This window comes from Pseudopodoces humilis, chromosome 2, assembly GCF_049639895.1.
Source record: "Pseudopodoces humilis isolate 2021_Gansu_Grassland_sample_001 chromosome 2, ASM4963989v1, whole genome shotgun sequence".
NCBI classification, from domain to species: domain Eukaryota; kingdom Metazoa; phylum Chordata; class Aves; order Passeriformes; family Paridae; genus Pseudopodoces; species Pseudopodoces humilis.
In genome coordinates, this window is record NC_142201.1 from 84,599,435 (window position 1) to 84,621,507 (window position 22,073).

Consider the following 22,073-nt stretch of genomic DNA (forward strand, 5'->3'; position numbering starts at 1 on the left):
CCTTGTGTCCCACCAGGGGATCCCTCTCGCGGCCACGGAGCATCCTTCCCCCCACTCGTGGGGATCCCATCCCCACGTGTCCCGTTAGGAGCCGACACCCAATAAGGGGAACTACATTTCCCAGGGTCGCTTGCGCCCAAACGGCGGAAGAGGTGGGCTGAGCCGCGCATTCTGTTCTGATTGGCTGGCCAGGGGCAGCCCGAGCGGCCATTGGCTGGGCGGGAGGTCACGTGGGGCGGTGTGAGTCAGGCCGACTCACGTGGGCCCGTGCAGAGCGGGCCGGGAGCGGAGTGGGAGCTGGGAGCGGCCGGCCGGGCTCGGGCCGGGCGTTTGGGGGAGCAGGCCCCGCCCGGCCTTGCCATGCTGGGCTCCCGGGGCGGGTGGCGGGCCCTCCGCCGCTGCTCCTCCCTGCCGCGGGCCGTGCGGCTGCGGGTGCGCGAGGCGCTGGGGGCGCGGGAGCCGGCGGACGCGGTCAGAGTGCAGGTGTGTGCCCGGGAATGGCCCGGCCCGGAGCCTGAGCGGAGGGGAGGGAAACGTGGGAGCCCTGAAGAGCGTTCTGCTGAGCTCCCAGATCTCCTCTGCAGTCGCGCAGAGCCTCCCCGTGTGTTCTCCCGCCCTGCCTGCTCCCTTCGCTGCTGTGGAGTCACTCGGCACGTGCAGAGGAGCCTTGTCGCTGTGATGGATTGTACTGAATGTGCCCTCCACCACGCCGGCTTTATTACCCGTTCTGTTCCGGAGAGCGAGCCATTGCCTGCGTGCTGTTGTTTTTAAAGCTTTTCCGTAGTTCTTGTGCCACGTACATCCAGGTTTAGAGCAGTGTTAGTAGAACCATCGATAGCACTTAGGTTTAAATACAACTGAGGTTTGTATTTGGCTCCTCTTGAGAACCAAGATAGCCTGGAATTAATGGGCATTTTAGCTGTGGAGCAGTTTTCCTTGGCGTAGGATTGTGTGTTCCCCTGTTTTCTGGTGTTTCCAAATGGCAGAGCGGTGGTTGCACACACAGAGTCCCTGCTTCAATGCAGAGCTGTGCAGTTGTCAGTATTTCTCCACGAATGTGAAAAGGACTGGGGCACTGGGTAAGAGTTTTAAACAAAACTGAAAGTTGTTAGATTTAGATTTATAAGAAAGAAATTTCTCACCGTGGGGGTGGTGAGGCACTGGCACAGGTTGCCTAGAGAAGATGTAGCTGCCCCATTCCTGGAGGTGTTCAAGGCCAGGATGGGACTTGGAGCAACCTGGTCTAATGGATGGTGTCCCTGCCCATGGCAGTTAGAACTGGATAACATTTAAGGTCCCTTTCAATTCAAGCCTTTCTGTGATTCTACTGACCCAAAAACCAGTTTGTAGCACACTGGTATTCCTGCTCACACATAGGTGAAGCCTGATAGGTTTGGAAGAAGCTCTTCCTGTGTTGGTTCTTCTCTGATGTAGTTTGATGAATGATGCAAGCTAGAATAAACTGATGCTAAAATTTGCAGTAGTGGCATTCCTCCCCCTTCCCTGTCCTCCAGAGCATTGCTGCTTTGCTCTTCCCCTGAACAGGCAAAATGTGGGGGTTTTAAACTGGGCTAGGGATGCAGTCTGGCTTAAATCCAACCTTATTATGGTCAGATTATTGGGATGTGCAGTCTAGTCGTTACAGTCAGGATTGTCACTTCTGTTGTATATTCATTCTGGTAAGATGTGAAGTGGTCAAAACATTGCTGCCACAGCCTCTGCTGCTCCGATACAAGCCTGTGGGTATGCTCTTACTTCCTATTGCAGGAAGGCTCTTATTTAATTGATCCCAGAACAGCTTGATGAGGTGGCAAAAAATATTCCTGAGAATTTTTCTTTGTTCATTTTTATTGGTGTGTTTTGTTAAGGAGTGTTTGTGGGGAGGGAAACTGAGGAAAAATATCTGCTGTTCTACATTAAACGTGTATCCAGTATAACATACATGGTGTTTTCTGGGGATTTCCTGGAATACAGAGGATAAAATATTTCCCTTAAAAAAAGTAATTGAAATTTATATGTCATTAAAAAGCTCAAATTAAGACATTAGCCTGCGTTCTACGCAGGTCATGGTCAGTTCTACTGTTTTGCTGTTAGAAAGAATTTGGGTATTATTAGTTTAATTCTTTTCATAAAACTGGACAAAGTATTTTTAATTTTTTTTCTTATTATCTTTTTTTTTTTTTTCATGGGCTCAGTGAAGCAGCCTTGATTTTGAGATGAAAGGAGAAACATCCAAGGCAATAATTTTTTTGGTTTTGCATGAATATATAATTTTTCATGTGAATCTATTGGCTGCAACATTATTTTACCGTTCCAGCAATTTAGGCCACATAAACCACTAGTGAACAGATTTGAAGATTTGAAAGATTTGAACCTTTCTACAAGGATACAACAACAAAACTGATACTGAAAACCATCAGAATGGTCTTGAGTGTATTGTAATGCAGAATGGTGTATTACTGGTCTCTCCTCTTTTAGTAAGAGTTCAGAAGGGACATCACTGATAGAAGTATGCACTTTGCCAAAACACTTGACATTTTCAGAATGCTTTGTTGCTTTCTTTATTCTCAGCTCCCCAAAGATGCAGATACATCTTATTAATCCTCTCTGTTCTCAGGAAGAGACTGCCTCAGAAGGATGTCTCTGCTTAAGGATTTGTTTCTCTGTTTTGAAGTCAAAAAAAAAAACTGACACTAACTTTTTTTCTCTTCTTGTTTTTTTTATGATTAATCTTTTGCCTCTAAAGAAACAGTTACTTTGATTTCAGTAAGAAGCTGAAATAGGCCTGAAGTGGTGTGTCCAGCTCAGCTGGAAGAAGAGCATGAGCACACAGCGTTCCTGCCAAAAAATAACAAATCTCTTTTTCTTTTACCTCTAGGGCTGGGTCCGCTCTGTCCGATCCCAGAAGGAAGTTTTGTTCCTGCACATAAATGATGGCAGTTCTCTGGAAAGCCTCCAGGTGGTTGCTGATCCCAGCCTGGAAAAGAGGTAGGTCCATTTGAAATAACTGGAGAAATGTATGTACTGAGCAGTGATTGGAGGGGTTTGTTTAGGCCTCCTTCCCTGTGCCAGGGACTCACCAACCACATTTGTCCCCACCAAGAACCCCTTCTAATAAATACCTGTCAGTTTTCTCCCCACTTGTCCAACATTCCTGCCTTGTCCTAAATTCTTCTATAGCTTTGTTAATCGCTTCCCTTTCACACCTCTGCATTTAATGATTTTTCATTTGATATCAAGTGATCCAACTAAATTAACAGAAATGTCTTTTCTGAATGTAGTTGTATCAGCACCTAGTTAAGCTGTTGCTTTTTCTTGATTTCTTAGAGACCTGACTTTTGGAAGTGCAGTGGAAGTGCAGGGGAAGCTTGTCAGAAGTCCTCATAGGATGCAAAACGTGGAGCTGCAAGCTGAAACAATTCATGTGGTGGGACCTTGTGATATTTGGGTATGTCAGTGCAGCAGGAGGTATACGACTGCTGGAAATCAATTTTTGGAAGGTCCAAGTATACAGTAAAACGTGCTTGAAACTGTATTTTCTTTAAGTCTGAGTGGTCCTGCAGACTTTGTCAGCAGTGTCTGTAGGCTGCATGAAAGGAGAAACACTGGATCACCATGAAAGCTCATTTCTGGGGCAGAGCTGTTTCTTCAGGGAAAATGTGCACAAGCTGACAGTGTAGAGTTTGCCTTTATCCCACTCTGAAGCACTTATCTGTGCAAGTGGCTTACCTGGTAAGTCTGGCTTGGATATAAACTGGAGAAACAGTGGAACTGGCAAGATGCTTCAGGTTGTGCAGCTGGAAGAACCATATCTGGCACAGGCACATTCAGAACCATCTTTCTGTTGCAGCAGTGAGGGGAACAGCTGGATTTCAGTGGGGCTCAACCTCCCCAAAACGTGGAGCATTTTATAGTGCTAATACCTCCTCTTGTGTTCATGGCTCTTGCTCTTCTGTAAGCACTGTAAAATACACAAAATAACCAGAAAAGATAGGCAAGAACATCTAGTTATTCTGTGCTCTGTAATGATGACTGAGTTTAAGTAGGGAGAAATGGCATTCCGTGAATAGCAGTAAAACTGCATGGACTCCCAAGTTCTCATCCTGTTACTTTGATTTCCTTGTTGTTTTCAGTCATTTCCCCTGAAAATGAAGGAAAGGCACCCGCTGGAGTATGTCCGACAGTTCCCTCACCTGCGATGCAGGAGCAACACGCTGGGCGCCCTCCTGCGAATCCGCAGTGAAGCCACTGCAGCCATCCACTCCTTCTTCCAGGTAGTCCCTTCTGTACCGAGCCTCATGTGTAGAACACTCCACTCAGGCTGGCTTTATGGGAGCAGGTTAGGAGGGAAGGAGCATGATATCTTGGCTGCAGGGTATGGATTTTGCTGGGCCTTGGCCAGACTGTTGCTTATGATCAGGTTAGCGCATCTGTGGCCTGTCAGTGTCTTTCCACCCATTTCCTGTTATTTATCCCTTTCACAGAGTTGCAGTACAGTTGTCTGTGAGTGTGTGGTCTGTGGAACACAACATAATATGGACTTGTTCAACCCATCCTCTGCAGTGACCTTATGGTCCTTGGACAGAAGCCTCCTCCCACATGGAAAAATCTGTGATACAGGAACACAGACGGGCTGACTCAGGGCTTCATGTTATTCTCAGTTCTTGCCTCTTACTGCAGTACAAGTCTGTTTGGATGCTGACATTAGGAGACTCCTGTTCTGATTCATTTGAAACTGATGGGTGGAAGCCCCTGGTGTTTTCTGAATGTGTCACTCTTAAGCTGTGGGCACAGCACAGGCATTGTGCAGGCAGTGAATTGACTCTGATGCCATTTGTCACATAGAGACCATGTGATTCTTTGTGAGTAGACAAAGGAAGGTTACAAATCTTCCAGCACACCTGAGCCTTTCTTTAAAGCTGTTACTGGAAATAAGCATGTTTTAGTTTAGATAAGCTGTCTTTAGTTAGAATAGAGTCATACTCGGAGCATTCTGATGAATAAATCCATATGTAATAATTAGTGTGGCCCAAGGAACAGTTTAGAAATGTCAAGGTGAATTCCGGGTCCCACGTTTGGTGGTCTTTGTTGACTGCAGTTGCAAAGAAGGCTTGCTTACTCTAAGAGCTGTCTGTGTGGAAGTGCATGGCGTTTGGATGACTTTTGTGGGTTTTGTTGGGTGTCTGGGGTGTGTTTTATGTTTTTTTAAGAGAAATCCTGTGTCAGGTAAAGCTGTGGGTTTCAGGATTGTGCCTAAGACAGAAGCCAGCTCTGTTGGGAATCAGTCTGTGCCGGTGTCGAGCCACTAGATGGCATTGCCTACAACGGTTTGTGCTTCCAAACCTGGACACCGAAGGCAGCCCAGATACAAAACCATCTTATTCAGGCTTTGCTTCTCCAGATCAGCTCCTGCTCAGGCCCTGACATACCTTCCTGTTTACAATGCTCAAGAGCAGAGCTCTGTCAAAAAATAGAATCTGTCATCAATTTAGCAGTGGCAGCTACACTTAAGTTTTTAAAGGAATAAGAGAGATTTGGTCCCAGACCTGATATTTACAAATGCCCGTGTGAGAGCTCTCCTAGCATTCTCCCAGGAATGTCTGGGGTTTTATTCCATTTCTAATGGAAGGAAGTCTTAAAATTGCCACTTGCATTATCTCAAGAGTATTACAGTTTTCTATATGTTAATGTCAGAATATACCATAGCTACAAAGTTATTCAGATTATTCAATAGTATTCAAAATATTCAAAGTCAGTCAAATTATTTGAGCATCTCCACTCACCAAAGCTGTAAGGAGCCTAATGATGGAAGAAAATAAGTGGAGTTGTTTGAATACACAAAATTATCAAGACTCTCTGTAACTTTAAGAACCTCTATTTTTTAGCCTGTTAATTTCCAGGAATGAATGACTAGTGCCAAATGCCTTTGGTTTGGATGTTGAAAGCTAAAATGTCCTCTTTAAATCTTCTTTTGAGAATTGTGGTCCATGTGGGATAGGAACATTGCTCCTAGGCACAGTAAGATAGTTGCACTGTGAATGGCAACTTCCATTCTGCACGTTAAGTTCCGGGTTTGTGGGAGCCAGTAATTCAACTTGAATTATTTTAAAAGCTTTTATAAGGGGAATTATCCAAGAGGTTTTTAGGGGATTCTCTTATTTCAGATCTGTGCAGTTTGCTTTACTTTCCGAAGCATTTAAGGGATCATCTGTGTGAAATCTGCTTCTTTGCAGCAACTGCAACCACTGTATGAGGGATTTAGGCATTTTTCAAACATCTCCAGTAGAGCTGGGAGGCCATGTAACCTACAGGGCTCTGAATATGCAGTGAACTATGTCAGAGACGTGCATTTTGTACTGGTAGACTGAAGCTTCCTCCTCCAGGCAAAGCAAGTAGTTCCGGATCCAAAACTTCCTTCTGTGCAGTAACTGGAGCCAAGTGAAGAGCCAAGATCTTTGCACCTGTAACCAAGGTAGCCTATAAGCTGACTGCAGGGACTTTGCTCCCTCTTGGTTGTGTTACTGTATTCCCACAAAATGTATTGTATGTCCATAGGAGGTTTTTGTTCCAAATCATTTTTAGTTTGATTCTCATAGTGGGCAGTAAATACTACTCCTGTCTTCCTAGCCCCTTAACGAGCTGGTTAAGGACCATGACGTCTCATGTGACTGACTGAATTGTAATATTCTGGTAAAAGCTGTGAAGCTAAGATGTATCCATCCACTGAATATTGTGTGGCGGCTGTTTTAAAAGCCTAAGGTTGCACTGCAGAGAAATCCAGAGAGCAGGGCCTCTTTCTTCATTCAGCCTTTCTGGTGTCAGAGGCCTTTTCTGGATTTATGAACTATTACATGAATGTAATACCTAGAATATGACCAAGCCAGGGTATACCCTGTCTCTTAAAATCAGCTTGATTTCAGTATTTTAGAAGATGCAAGGCAGGATTGATACTTTACTGGTGGTTGGGTGTTTTTAATGTCTCTTTCATCTAGTCTGTGATTTCTGTCATCCAACACATTTGATCACTTCTTTTAATGCAGCACACAAAGACTGTCCTTTGCCTAACCACTGCCTTCCAAAAAGCTGAAAAAAACAAAGTGTTGAGGTCACAGGGATGAATTTGATCAAAACTGCCCAAAAATATAAAATTGCGGAAGGAAGTGAGAAGAAAGGGGAATGGTGTGGAAACAGGCCATTGCAAAAAAAACAGCTCATAGTAATGACATAAATCTCTTTTGGTTATGAAACCTAGAGGAGCACAGGTAGTAAACACTGATTTCTAAATCATCTTGGCATTTAGTTTGTCATCTGTCCCTGTAAGGCAGAAGCTGCACGAAAGACTACATGTGCTGTCCTGGCTGGGATAATGGCCTAGTTATGTGTTCTGGTTGATGTCATCCTTCAGGGTGATGTTTGGAATCTTTAGCTTCTTAACTTTGCTGTTTTGTCTGTTCTAGGATAATGGGTATGTGCATATTCATACCCCCATAATTACATCCAATGACTGTGAAGGTGCTGGGGAACTCTTTCAAATTGAGGTAAGTTGGGTTGCATAAAATTTGTTTTTGTTGGTTTTTTTTTTTTGCAAAGGAATTCTTGAGTTATTCAAGGTTAGAGGAAATGTTTATCTTTATAAAACCCTTTTATGTACTTTTGTGATTTTTTTTTTTTAATATAGCAATCCTTTGCTTCAGCTAATAATTTAGACAGTTAAACAGATACATTATCTTTTATTTTATTGGTATTTTGTGCATTAATCAGTACCTTTTGTACTGATGAGGTTGTTCCATCCCTGGTACTGTGGAAAAATTTACAGATGATAATGGAGGGAGGTGGAACATCTTAGGAAACAGAACAATGTGATCATAAGAGCCCAAGAGATGGGATGGATCATTCAGGACAGATTACTACACTCAAATGTTTCTTAGCTTTGAAACAAAGAATATAATTAATCATGAGATAATCCTCAAAAAAAAAAAGTCAGCAATACCTGAAACTCCTTTTCACCAATGTGTACATACAGGTTCCTCCCTACAAGCTCCTCCTGTTGTATGTCGCAATTCTCCCTCAATATTGTCAAGCCTCCCCATAACCACAAAGTACTGCCACAATCTATCATTATAAGAGTACTTCACATCATGGGTTGGAACCTCCTGTGAAACTGAAACACAGCCATAGCCACTAAGATCTCCCCCACAGATTTCTCATGATTCCAGACCCCACAGTCATTAATCATACTGCACCCATTAATTCCATCTGCATTTTATACTTCTGTATCTGAAATTCACTCTTCTGTCCCAAACAACGGCCTCCTTGCCACTTACATGTATTGGCTCTGGTTTTGCGGGTGATTCATCTGTAAGCAAAAGAAAAATTGTTGAGGTAGCAGTTACTTGCTATGGGATCACATCTTCTGCTCTGCACAGCCTCATGACAAAAAAACCTTGTCTACTTGTTCTCCAGGATCTCAAGGTCTAACCTGTGCTACCAGTGATTCCCTTCCAGACCAATACATGTGGCTCAGCTTTTTCCTTGCTGGGACAATAGGGTTGATTAGCTAAACTAAATTGTTCCTGTTTAATTGAGATGTCTTAATGCTACCCAGGGTTCACTCCAGGCTGTTGCATGCAAATTAAGACGTGGAAACAAGTGACACTTAATGATGGAAACATTATGCAGTTTGCAGCTGTACAATGTATTTCGTCTTCAGTACAAATTGTATCCACTTGAAAGCTGTAGAGGATGCAGGACTACAGCGTAGGTGGCTGGTAGTGACAGAAACCCTGATGCAAATGTTGAATGAGGTGCTAAATTGTCAGCCTGAAACTTGTATAAACTGGCTTTTACCTAAATGCATGGTTCAAGGCAGATATTTTACTCCTTTCCAGTGGGATTGCTAAGGTGCAAATAATACCTGTCTTGGAGAAATGAAACTACAGCTCTGCTTGAAAGGTGTGCTGCAAGTGCCAAGTCAGACCCCATTAAATGGCCTGTGCCATAAATGAAGGGCTTCACAAACCCACTTGCTGCTCGGAAGAGGGAAGTTCTCCCTGATTTCCTGTTTCTTCTTTGAGTACAGCTTCATTGTCTGATCTCATTTAGGACTTAGTTTTGTTTCTGCAAAGCCCTGTTCACAATTGGTCCTGGCTAGCAGAAATCTAAGACTGCATGCAATCCTGCTGGGATTGCTTCACTCCACTGGAGCAGTGACACTGTTTTTTGACAGTGAAAACGTGGGGAAGATTAAGCCTGCCTTGGGCCATGCATACGATGCTGTCAGACACAAAATAAGAATGACAGAAGGGTGTCAGACATAATAATAAAGGCCTGGTATTTGCAGCAAAGCCCAGAATCTTCATGTGCTTTTAACCAAACCAACTATCAGGACATTCTTTTCTGCTGTATTCAGTCACTTTTTAAACTAGCCTTTAATTCATTGGTTGAACAGGACAAGGGAGAATATAAATTCATGTTCCTCTTATATTTGAGGAGGAGCTATGATTTCTGGTGATGGGAATTGATGAAAACAACCTTCAAATTAGATTACTCCGTTTCAAAAAATACTTAAATCCTGTTCCTTCAGTTTTAAGGTCTATCTTCTAGCTGAAACCAGAATTTGTGTCCTGTTACCCCTGAATTTGTAGTAGCTGTAGTACATCTACTGTTAACAGGTTGGGGTTTTTTCTGCCTTTGGGTTTTGGGGTTTTTTTAGCTCCCTTGGGCAGTACATAGAGCTAATAGTCTCACCAGTTTGGCTGACCTGCTGCAGGTGGAGTAAGTTGAAAACTTTAGTTGAATAGCCTTCAGGACCTAAGTAGAGGCTGCTTTTGCACCACTGTGAACTATTGCCTTTAAAAAGCTGATTTCTCTAACTGGCAAAATTTTAATCCTCTGATTAAACATCTGATGGCTGCTCAGGCCTGCGCGTTCTTTTGAAGTGATAGAAAGTGAAGAGAGTTGGAATATGTTTTTACATGTGAATTGGAGAGAGGGGGAAAAACGTATCTGAAGTTACAATGAAAAGGCTTTTTGAAATATGGTCTTTGATTCCTAAAACACTTAATCCTGTAGGATTTGTATTTGTTTATATGTTCAGCTTCCTCATTACCTTTGTTTGGTTTTGGATGTACTGATTAGTCTGTACATGGCTTTGGTTGGGATGCTCTCATATTAGGACTTGGGATGGGGGAGAATCCATATTCCCTCTCTGCTGGGCAAATTAACTAAATGTTTTTAAAATGAAGTACCGTAATGGTGAAGAGAGTGCAGAGGACATTTTAAATAATAAATAAGTCACAAGATGGTAACAACTCCAGAGGAAACTTTTCCACCTGGAAAGTGTGTAGGTTTGAGAAGAAACTGCCAGAAGTGTGAAGACAGCTAGGCAGACCCTAACCCACACAGAGAACATCAGCAACACCAGCTTGTGGCTTTCTGCACCGTTGACAGTGTCTTCCTGTGGTGGGAGCGTGTAGGGGAGAAAGCATCTTGTTTGTGCTTCTTTCTTTAAAGTAAATATATTGAAAATACTAGAAGAGCTTTGACTGTTGAAAGCAGCGTTTTAGTATCATACAAAGCAGGATGAGGTAATTCTTGAAATAGGGAGAACGCAAATCAGCAGGGGCAGATAGCCTTTACTCTATTTTAATCAGAAAATAATTTTCCCATACCAGCGGTTTTAGCACCTCCACCTCAGCACAGATTCTTTCCTTGGTTTTGAGGGTTGGGTTTTTTTGCTTGTTTTTCTCTTTTATTTCTTCTGAAGTCTGAAATTCTTAGCAGCTTTGTATGTTGCAAGAAACTTTACCCAGTCTCCTTCTGTGGCTGCATCCTAGGAAATCTGCCTTACTTTTTTCTTTGTGACCCAGCTGTATATCTGTTTCCTGCTGTTTTCAGTAGGTTCCCACTCTGTGTGCAGTGTTGAAGACTCCCTGCTTTCTGAGTCTCTTGATCTCTTTTCCACTTTGCTCCCTGGAAAATTTTCTCTCAGCTGCTGTGGAGAAAGGTGGAGGCTTCTCTGTGCTCTCTAAGAGCCTGTCTGGCCCAGGACACTCCAGCTGGTTCAGTGTGGGTCTCCACAGCCACTTTCCCTGTTTCCCAGCTGCAGCCTCTTAAGAGAGCTCAGCCTGAAGTGAGTTTCAAAGCATAACAATTGTATCATGCATTCACAGCTCCTTAAAGTAGATCTCATATGCGTTTTTTATTGTCTGTGGCTGTATTCCTTTCTGGGACTACTCTCTGCGTGTAAGGAGTGCTGCACTGATGGCTCAGCAGAGGTAAAATGTGATCTCTGTGAGGTTTGTCTCTTCCCACACACCCACCTCATGGCACCTGAATGGTGTTTGCCTGAGCCCAGAGTCTGGATCAGGCCATTTCATTACATGAATGGATATTTAACTGTAAACCTGAAGAACCACCCAGATATAGTTCTTCTCTAAATTGCATCTGGAGATCATAACGGTGTTGGGCTTTCAGGGTTATTTTGCCCCTCGCTCACAGGAGTGAATGTCAAAGTTTTTAGGTTCCTGAAGGTGAGGGTTGATGGCTGTGGCACCAGCAGTATGTATGTACCTGCTGCTGAAGATGCAGAAACTTACTCCTACCACCCCTTTGGTACTACTGAAAAATATCCTTGTCAGCACTGAAGAAAGTTGGGATCTGCTGGGGAGAATCACAGTTACACGCAACAGTGTTAGTGTCTGTAAAGTGTTTCCCCTTTTAGAGATGTGTGATAGTCTGGGAGGCAACCAGTTTCTGGGAGACTGGTGCTTCAGAGATGTGCTTGGCAAGGATCAGGGTAGGCTGGACCTGAGATGAGGGACAGCTTGCTTTTTCATGTTCTAGCTCTCCCATTTTCTGCTAGTTTCTCCCATTTTCTGCTCATTTCTACCTGATTCACATCCGGCTGTCCAGTCCGTATTTATGAGACGTTATGCATTCCAGTACATATTTATGAGATGTGTGTCTCAGCAGAACCAGCTGCTATTGCTCAGTGCAAGTCCAGCTGATCAGAATTAGGACTGGAATTGCAAGGAGGACTTCTTGGAAGTTAGGAGTTTTGCAGGGGTTGTCTAAAAAAGAAAATCCAGTCATGTTTATAATGGGGTGTCACAGAGAGAAAATCTGGATTAAAGATGTGTTTTTGGGAAGCTGCAGCAGCATGGAAGTGTGGGTCTTGGCTAGAGCTACAGCAATGATTTTTATGAGCTTTTCAAGTGTTCTCTGATCCCTTCATGCTTTTGGCTTGCATAGAGTGTAAAACAGAATCAAACAGTTTGTACTCTCCTGAAGCTAATTGCCTCAAGGAGAAGTTAATACAAGACTGACATCAAAGGGAATAATTTTAAATTAAATCATTAGACATTTGAGGAGATGGAGAACAAAACAGGTACTAAATCCAGTTGTTCTTGTATTTAGAATGAGAATAAAAGCCTTTGAAGTTCACGTCAAATACTAGTATGTTCATAGCACATTTACTTTGAGACACCAAGTTGCTTCATACAGGTTCCCTCTCCCTTTTCCCCCATTGTAATATGGATAGTTTTTTTGACTCTGGGATGGAAAGAGCTTGAAAGGAAACCCGTAATTCCCCTCCCAGTCTTTTATCAAGTCCTTGTTTTGGGATTGGGAATTGGGACAAGTGTCTATCTAATTGAAGTAAAAGCACCACAGTGTTGTTGCTTCGTTTTGCTAGTCATGGGCATGAAAACCAATCTCTGTCAGCAGTGAATGGATAACATCCCCTACCATTTGTTTGTCTTGTACCAGTGGCTGTGGTTTCATATAATAAAAAAGCCACCTTGATTGAAAAGGTTGAGCATGAATCTGGGACATGGGCACTTGGGAATATTGGCCTGTGCTTGAATGTGTCAAGTGGAGGAATCACCTCCAGTAGCTTAGCTGATACTTGTTCCTGTGAAATGTGCAGCTGTTAATTATGGAATCTCCTCTTGCTGAAGGTATCCCTTCTGAACAAAAAGGGAGGCATTTAATTTTTCCAGCACAGAAGAATTTTCTGCATGAGCTGTGCTGCAGCTCACAACACCCAGTTGTATCAAGTATTGTGCCTTAGGATGAGGAAGAGCAAGTGGGCAGCTGTGGAGAGGAGAGGAGATCAGATAGTGATGGGGCAGTACAATTTTGTCTAAATATTGCTGTGTTTGCTCTTCACCTTCTGTCAGAAGCCATTCAGGAGCTGCTCATAATGCAGACAATACATCTGGGGGTCTCTGACCTCTCAAACAGGCTGCAGGTTTTCAGAAGCCCAGCTGAGTTGTAGATTGTCTCACTTTCTCCAGTCACTTACTGTATTTCTATTTTCCTTATGTCTCTCTGGGATCACATCTGATTTGGAGAATGAAAAATGACACAAAGTTGTTATAAATAAACCAGGCCCCAGCTCCTGGAGACAGCTGTATCCTGTTTGTGAATTTGGGGGGAAGCACTGAGATTTTGTGGCTGATTTCTTGTTCTTTTCTTGCTTCCAGTTTGTCTCTTTCTCATTGTTTAGAAGTTGCATCCTACAGAATTAGGTGGAATTTTTCACTGGTGGAATAAGGAATGTCTTAACGAAGCTTGCAGGGAAAGAGAAACCATGAAAGAGAAACCAGAAATCATGGCTCTTCAGTGTTCTGGCCATGGTTCTGGGGCTGCAGTGTGTGAATGTTTATTAATATCCTTATTGTTTTTGAGCAAATGCTCTGGGTTTATTTGATGAAAACAGCAGGGACCTGCTTCTGCATCCTTGGAGTTTGGTGTTTGATTTTTTCAGAACCACAAAACCTCTGAAACAAAGGAAGCAGTTTTGCAGTTACAGCCACAAATTGTCATATTTTCATTGATCTCTGTGGAACAAGGCAAGCTTGCTTTTTTCTTCAGTGTGATGCTGTGAAGAGATAAAACTGCCTTGTGATCTGAGGTTTTTGGAAGACACTGTTTTATCTTTGTGATGAGCAGCAGAGCTTTTTGAGAACAAAAGCAACACCTTCAAGCTCATTGAGAAAAATGGCAGCTTGTAGACTATCAAAGGCTGGTGAACAAAGCTACCTGTGACAGAGCAAGTTGGGGAGTGCTGGAGGCAGTGGCATACTTAGCTGAATGAGCAACACTTAGCATGACTTCTAGGAGCTACACCTTGAAAAGTATATTTCAGACTTATTTCAGAAGAAAGTCTTCGTTTGGAAGTGAATGTAGATCAGTCAGACAGACCTCAGATTAGCTTTGAAGTTCCATTTTGTTTTTCTTCTGAACCTTTGGCTCCTCCGAAGTTTAGGGATGACATTGAAATATACAAGATGTTGAAACACACTGTCATTTATCTTCATGTTTCTTTAAAAGTCACTGAGTTGTGGCCTCTAGAGATCATCTAATCTGTCTCACTGTGTTCAAACAGGGTCAGCTGGAGCAAGTTGCCCAGTACTCCACTGCTGAGTTTTTTATATCTCCCCAGATGGAGACTTTACAGGCTCTCTGGACAACCTGTTCTAGTACTTGACACAGTAAATATTAAAGATTATTCTTGTTTTCAGATAAATTTTTGTGTGTCTTTTTCTAAATCCATGCCTATTGTCTCTTGGGACCTTTGTTTTTCATTTTTTATTTTCATAATGGAACACTGAAAACTGCTAAGTTTTCTATTACTTGTAGATTTTTATGCTTAAAATATCTGATGACCTGAAAAAGCATGTAAAAGCTGAAATGAAACATAGTTTATTTTTCATTGCCCATATGATATGTAAGCTCTGATGTCTTCAAAGTAATATTGTTTCAGTTGTGATATTTTTGAAGAATGAATAATAAATCTTAAGAGGATATTGCATTGCCTTTTTTTTATTATTGTTTGTCTTTTTCCAGTGGAAACAAATTAATTTCCCCATGAAAAGAAAATAACACTGTTTTTAAAGTTTCTGAAAGTCAGTGGGACTGACACAGAAAGCACTCCTCTATTTTCTCATCGGGCTTGAAATTGAATTTTGAAGGCAGTGCTGTATGAAGCTTCAAACTACAAATGATAGAGATTCTTCTCTTCCTCCTCGCTGTTCATCTTGATAGGAAAGTGAAAATCAATGCTTTGAAAAGAGGGAAAATAAACCAGGTACTGTGCTTTTTATTTAAACACCAGTGGTCTGATTTGTTGCTCATTGTTACAGACATCAAGAGAGGCAAAGGAGTCTGCAGAAAAGACCCAATTCTTCAATGTGCCTGCCTTCCTGACAGTTTCTGGCCAGCTACATTTGGAAGTAATGGCAGGGTGAGCAAAATTAGATGTTTTCATCTTTGTGGGATATTCTCAACTGGTAATTTTGGTATCCATTATATATCTGTCATGGTTATCTGCGAGAAGTGGATTGAGTGTCAGTGGCTGGATGATGGGCATGGTGAAAGGCCAGCCTAGACAGAGGGCTGGAGCATCTGTTGTATGGACACAGGCTGAGAGAGCTGGGGTTGTTCAGCCTGGATAAGAGGAGGCTCCAGGGAGACTTTAGGGCACCTTCTAGTACTTAAGGGGCTACAAGAGAACTGAGGAGGGGCTTTGGACAAGGAGTGACCGGGCAAGGGGGGATGGCTTCAGATAGCAAGAGGAAAGGTTTAAATTAGATATTAGGAAGAAATTCTTTACTTGAAGGTGGTGAGGCACTGGCACAGGTCTACCAGAGAAACTGTGGCTGCCCCATCCCTGTATGTGTTCAAGGCCAGGTTGGGTGGGGCTCTGAGCAACCTGGGGTAGTGGAAGGTGTCCCTGCCCATGGCTGGAGAGTTAGAACAGCATTGTCTTTGAGGTCACTTCCAGAACCATTCAATGAGTCTATATTCTGAAGGGTCTCACAGCATCTAGGGAGTTTATGCTGTGTGATGTATCTGTGCAGTGCTTTTGCATCTAGAAGAGCTTCATTTTTTTTTGAAGACTGAAGGGATTCAATACCACTTGAGCGGCAGGCTTCAAAAACTCAGTGTACTTAAATAAAATAAAAATAAAAGGAGCAGGTTCCCAGAACAGCTATGCTCCATTATGAATAAACACATCTAATTTTAGATGGCCCTGGATTCATTCAAAATGCCTGTAAGAACAGCACACTACTGTAAAATAGGAACATGAAGCAGTAATGTACTGCATGCTGAAGAGAATTGATTTTTTTATTTATCTGTCCTTAGAGAGCAAGGTACATCTGAGTGATATCAATGGAAAAAGTATTTACCAGACAGGTAATCTGCCAAGTTTAGCTTTCTGCTCAATCTTAGAGCAGACTGTGTACTATTTGAGGGGTACAGCCTGATGTAATAGAGTGAGGTTGTATTTCAGGCTGATCATTAGAATCCATGTTCTGTCTTTGGACTTATTTGAATTGCGGAATTCAAATTGTCTTTCAGTAAAGGTCACAGCACTTGACAGTCAATTAAGTCTAACACAAACTCATGTCATCTCATCTTCCAGGGACAAAATTCTCCCCCCTTCAGTTAAACAAATCTCTTCCTCATTAACTTTCCCCAGCTAATATCTGAGATTATGCCAGTCTTTGGCTGTCAAGTGACCTGTGCTTTGGCCACAGCAGGGAGGGCACCACATGAGAAACATCCTGTCTATCAAAAATGTCTAGCTTGAGTATTTCAGCATATCACAGACATTGAGCTGGTCTGAGAAGAGACCATGTCTCTCAGGGAGAACAAACCAGGCAGAATACAGATTTCTGAAAAAATTTATATGTTTTGATTTGTATGCAAAAATTGCCCTTTGGACAATTTCACTGCAGCTGTTTATCAGCAGCCAATTAAACTGTGCAACAATGATTACATAAAAAAACTCCAGCAGTGATTGTCAACATTGCATATGAGGCGTGGACATCAAATACTATTAGAAATACAGGTCAGAACTCCCAGATGAAAAGGCCAATCTCTAAAGTACACATTTTCCAAAGCTAGGATTTTATCCCTCCCATTTTCAGGAGGTCACCACAGTAACTGATCACTTTAAAAGTGTTTCTAAAGTTACCATAAGTTCACGATGAACCCCCTTGGTGCGTGGCAAACAACGGCAGTGCTACCTCCCTGAGATCTGGTCTCTGACAGGCTCTATCAGCAGTCCAGCTGGCCAGCAGTGATTTGTCTGAAGTACCATGTCTGAGGAGAACCCACATTGCAACTGCACAGAAAAATGTGCCTTCCAATAAGGGTTATTGTGCTGATTTCATGCCAGCTACTCACTATACTAATTCAGTTAATTTATTGGGAAGATTCAGTGTAGATGAAGACCAAGCCCATTATGAAAGAGAACTCTCTCTTTGAAAGACGTGACACTTTCATACTTAGTCTTAGAGTAGTAAAAAGTGAGTCTTCCACCTCCAAAATGAAAATATTCTGGTGTTCCCAATAAACAAATTAGGTAAAACATAAACATTTATCTGTTTTGGATTTGATTCCATGAAATTTACCCTTTGTTTTAGCCAGACTAAATTCTTCATATCTATAAAATTATCTAGTCTTCAAAAATTAACCTTTAGCTTAAATATAATGTTGAGTGTTGCAGTCTTAAGACTCTCAAGAACACTTTGTTCTTGATAGTTTGTGGGAGGAGACTGAGGTAGAAATGCTGAGGAGAACCTTCCCCATCCAGTTTTGACCCATATTCTCTTGTGACTTGTAGACCTTGGGAGAGAGACATATCCTGCAGAAGTCCATTAGAAAGCAGAGGTGGAGCAGGGTAGGTGTGAGAGGCAGGTAGGAATTTGTCCTTTGTGGGGGGGTATATGTAGAAGGGGAACAGAAGGTCAGATAGGCAGTCATGTAATTTTGGGGTTAGCTTTTAGCTTTACAGAGCTTATCGGCAACCTCAAAGCTGTGGTTGGAAGTCTGGAAAGGGAGGTACCAGATGAGTCTGGACTCTCATCTTCTGTGTCCTTGCAGAGAGTTCATCTGCAGACCACAGGGTATCATCTGAATGTCCATGCTTATGTGTTGTCCAGGGCTCAGGGTTCTGTTTCATGGCAGGGTTGCTTGGGATGCTATTCCTCATCACAGGAGAGAGCAGTGAGCCATTTTTAGTTGGTGAGTTTTTTCTTTGAGGAAAAGTGGGAAGAGAGATGTTCCTGCATTTATTGGTGGTCTGCTGTGCTATATTATTGAAGGCAAGGTCAGAGGAGTTCATCTTGTCTCCCAGTGTGACACAAACGGCCTACTTGGCACAACTTCTTGTTTCATTGTGCCTCATCTCAGCAGTGACAGCATCTAGGTTGTCTGCTCTGCATGTCTGAATCATTGTCAGCTGCTGTAAATCTATGGGCTTTCTAAGGTCTCCAGAAAAGTCTTTATTCAGTAATACAGCTCTCCCCTTCAGTCTCCTCAGTCTCTGATGAGTCAGTAACCAGCATGCGTGGTAGGAGTGTAGGGCTGTCTGTGTCCTGATATCTGATTTTAAATGTCATTGGTTTTCTGAAAAGTCCATGTGGTATTTCCTTTTCCCCAATCCTCTGGTGAGGACAAAGGCCCCTTTGCAGACCTGAACTGGGCTGGAGGGTCTGTGACAGCTGCAAATAATTCAGAGGCATACTGGAGACAGCCAAAGCCAATTGTCAAGAATTACAGCTCTGCAAGAAGTTTCTCCAAAAACAGGCCTACTCTTTGCAGTGGTGAATGACAGGAGGACAAGAGACAACGGGGATAAGTTGAAAAAAGGGAAGTTCTCAGTGGATATAGGGGGGAAAATAATGGAGAAATCAGTCAAGCATTGAAAGAGATGGATGAGAGAAACTGTGTGCTTTTCATCAAAGATGCAGCTAAGTGGAACTGTGAGCTGGTCTGGCCTTGCTGCCCTTCTGCTTTGAACAGAAGACTGGACCAATGACCTCCTGAGGTCCCTTCTAGCCCAAGTAATTTTCTTCTTTTAAGTTTCTTCTTGCTCTTGTTCTCATTGTCCTCTCCACCTATTTCAGGCACAATATCATCTTGGTGAATGATCTCTCAATTTCAGTTCAATATCCCCAGGACTTGTGTTTTCCTGCTAACTTAAAATCTCAGCCCTTAATTCTGACTTCTGCCTGTTAACACCTACTTATCAAATTTGGTTTAGATGCAGCATAATTAATCCCCCTCTCCTCAATCACATCCCCTTGATTGCTAAACCATCGTGTATTCTGCTGCTCTTCTGCCTAATCCAGATATTCTCTGCAATCCTGCAACTGATTTTGAAGGTTGCAGAGAGGGTCTAAAAAGCATTCAGACTATTTTGACTGTGTTTGCCTGAGATTGTAGAGAGCTGAACTCAGTGAATTTCCTGTCGTTTGGAGAAGGTACTAAGTCACACTGATTTCACTTTTAAAATGCCAGTACTTCAGTGTTTTTCAAAGCATGGAGGATGGAGAATGAGAGAGAGAGCTGTGATTTTGATGTTCAAGCAAACACTGCAGAGCTCAAAAGAGATGTGTTTGAGGCTGCCTTCCATAAAAGAGGCTTCATTCTCAGCAGTCTGGCAACACACGCTCTTAAAATTTGATTCCAAAATGACTTGCTAATGATGAAACAGATTGCATTGTCTTTAAACAAATATTTGCTCTACACTGTACAATTTTAAATGCTTCTGAATGCAGCTGCAGGAATGATGTCCAGTTGTATAACATTCCTGTTGCTAAGAAGTAACAAAAATAAGTGTAATTATTTATCTTGGATGTCTGAAAAAAATTTCTTACATTTCTTGCACAATATTTGTTTGAGTCTGAGTCATAATGCAGACTCTTATAATTAGTGCACTAACTTCCATTAATTAGGCTGACACTTAATTGGATCTATAAAAAGCTACCGTGGCATGTCTGGTTTTAATCAATTACTGCATACTTCAGTCTGGTTCATGACTAGTGCAGTGATTGTTAATGACTTTGTATTACTGGGAGACCAAATACATGAACTCCGTAGGTACAACAGTGAGTCTAGAGTTGCTTGGCTAGTTGGAGCTTTACAGTCCACATGGATATCCTGTTGGTCCTTTTTACCTCTCCACCTTTTTGGGAGGGTAAGCAGGTAATCTGCTTGCAAGCATGGTGAGTGTGTGCTGAGGATAGCTGCAGTTCAGCCATGTTCTGGGATCCTCACATGGAGGAGGGCTGAATGCAATCACAGTAGTCTTGGAATATGTGCTCTTTGTGCTATGTCCTTGCTGTAATCAAATCAAGTGCAGGTAGCAAGAGAAGAACCAATTTTATGCTCATCTGGTGAAAGGTGTCCTCAGCTGAAATTCTTGGTTCTCATTTTACAAGTAAGCTAAGTTGAACCAGTGCGTTTTTGTCTTGAATCCGGTGCAAAGTCCCTTTTCCTTCTCTGAGTACCTCATCATCCCCAGTCCAGTCAGTGGTAGGTGCTGTAGGATCTGTGTCAGGAGAACCCAGCATCCACATACATCCACGTACAGTGTGTGTAGGGCCTTGCAGTTCCACTTCATCTGTGTGCCTGGACAACGCTGTGAGAGCTGCAGGGGTTTAAGAAGCTGTGGCTTTGTGAGTGACAGTAGGGCTGTCACAACCCTCTGCCCACATGTTCCTGTGCCATAGTAGCCACATTCATGGTGACTTCTGCAAGCTTATTTTACTTTGTGACTGAGACAAGCAAGAAGCCTGCGGGCAGCTCAGCTGACCATCAGTGGCAAAACAGCGCCATGGCAAACTTGATAGCTTGTGAGAGCATGAATCTGCCTTGTGTCCAGGCTGCAGCTCCTGCTTCTCACGGAGTCTCCGTGCCTCGGGAAGTGGCTCCAGGATGAGATGTGAAGTCAGGCAGCTTCCTCCCTATTTGCTCCCACAGCTTTCCTTAAAACAGATGCACAAATCCGTTAGCACATGCCCTGGAATTCTTGGATTTGTTGTCATTGTGCTAAAGTAGAATAGAATATAAATACATGTTGTAGTCATCTGAAACATATTGCATTTTATAGGGATTTTAATAATTTTTTGGATACAGATGCTTACTTTGTTTAGTTACTGTAGAATTTGAGGCTTTGGTGGTTTTAAATAGTCACACCCAAACTTTGGAATGTGGCTTGAACCATAACTCCCTTTGTTCAGTAATTCACCCACTGATGCTTTTTCATCTTGTGATTGATATTTGCAGAGTTCATAAAACCGATGTTCATCTGAAAAATGAAAAAAATTAAAATTAAATATCCTCTTCCTGGCTCTTATAATGCAGTTTCTAAAGAACATGGGGTTTTTTCACTTTAAAAGAGATCTAACCCAATTGTTCCCCCTGACATGTTGGTAATGTATTTTAATGCCTTAGAGTAGGAGTCAATGGGGTGATTAAGTTTGAACAACATCTTAGCTACCTGTTTTATTTAAATCTTGGAAACATTTTGTATTGCTCCTTCGTAGAATATCTCTGTTAACTAGAGCATGGGAAATGATTATTTGAATAAATCCTCAACAACTCTGGTGGCTTTCATGAACCCAGCTTGAGCTTTCATTGCTAATCGGTCATTTTATTGACTTTAATTAGAAACAATAATATCAAAACTAGGAGAAAGCAAGACTCCACTGACAATAAAATATAACACTGTTGCATAAAAGGGTGGAGGATCCAGGCTGATGAGGTCTTCAAGCCTGGAGCAGACGACTTGTATGGCTCTGAGTAACTCTTAGGTCCTTTGTCCTGGTTTTCCCCTATTCTCCTGCCATCTGTAGACTAACAATCCAGTGTCTGGCTGTGCTGTGAGGTTTAATAAACAAACTTCTGGGTGCTTCGCCAGATAATTAGGGTATATGGGTCACTTTGTTCTTAATTACTCAAGTGTGCCTGGACCATATTCAAGCAGAGGGGGGGGTGACTTGGGAAGAATCCTTGTCCCATCTTCTGTTTTGTGCCGCTGAAGCCAGAGCAGAGGCTGTAGCAAGGGGGGAGCAGGTCCTGGGGTGTGGCCAGAGGGTGCTGTACACTTGCAACCTTGCGGGCACCGTGGATCCCTCTCCTTGGAGGTTGCAGCAAGAGAAGCTGCTGCATTGCTTCAGTCTGGACTGGCTGCAGGGGGAAGTTGGCACTTCCCAGTCCCTGTCTGGGAACTTAGACAGCTTTTTTATTTTTTCTTTTTTTTTTTTTAATTT

At 42.5% G+C, this 22,073-nt stretch overlaps 1 protein-coding gene across 2 annotated transcripts in view; it reads left to right on the plus strand.

The window, feature by feature from the left end:
* Window positions 1–305: 305 nt before the first annotated feature.
* The window catches only part of NARS2 (asparaginyl-tRNA synthetase 2, mitochondrial), a 47,524-nt gene continuing 25,756 nt past the window's right edge, over window positions 306–22,073 (plus strand). For both annotated transcript variants that reach the window (XM_014249598.2, XM_088051201.1), the window contains exons 1-6: window positions 306–483; window positions 2,879–2,988; window positions 3,328–3,448; window positions 4,134–4,274; window positions 7,458–7,538; window positions 15,150–15,250. In XM_014249598.2, coding sequence (XP_014105073.1) covers window positions 361–483; window positions 2,879–2,988; window positions 3,328–3,448; window positions 4,134–4,274; window positions 7,458–7,538; window positions 15,150–15,250 — 677 coding nt within the window. In that variant the 5' untranslated portion in view covers window positions 306–360. The remainder of the gene's footprint in view (window positions 484–2,878; window positions 2,989–3,327; window positions 3,449–4,133; window positions 4,275–7,457; window positions 7,539–15,149; window positions 15,251–22,073) is intronic.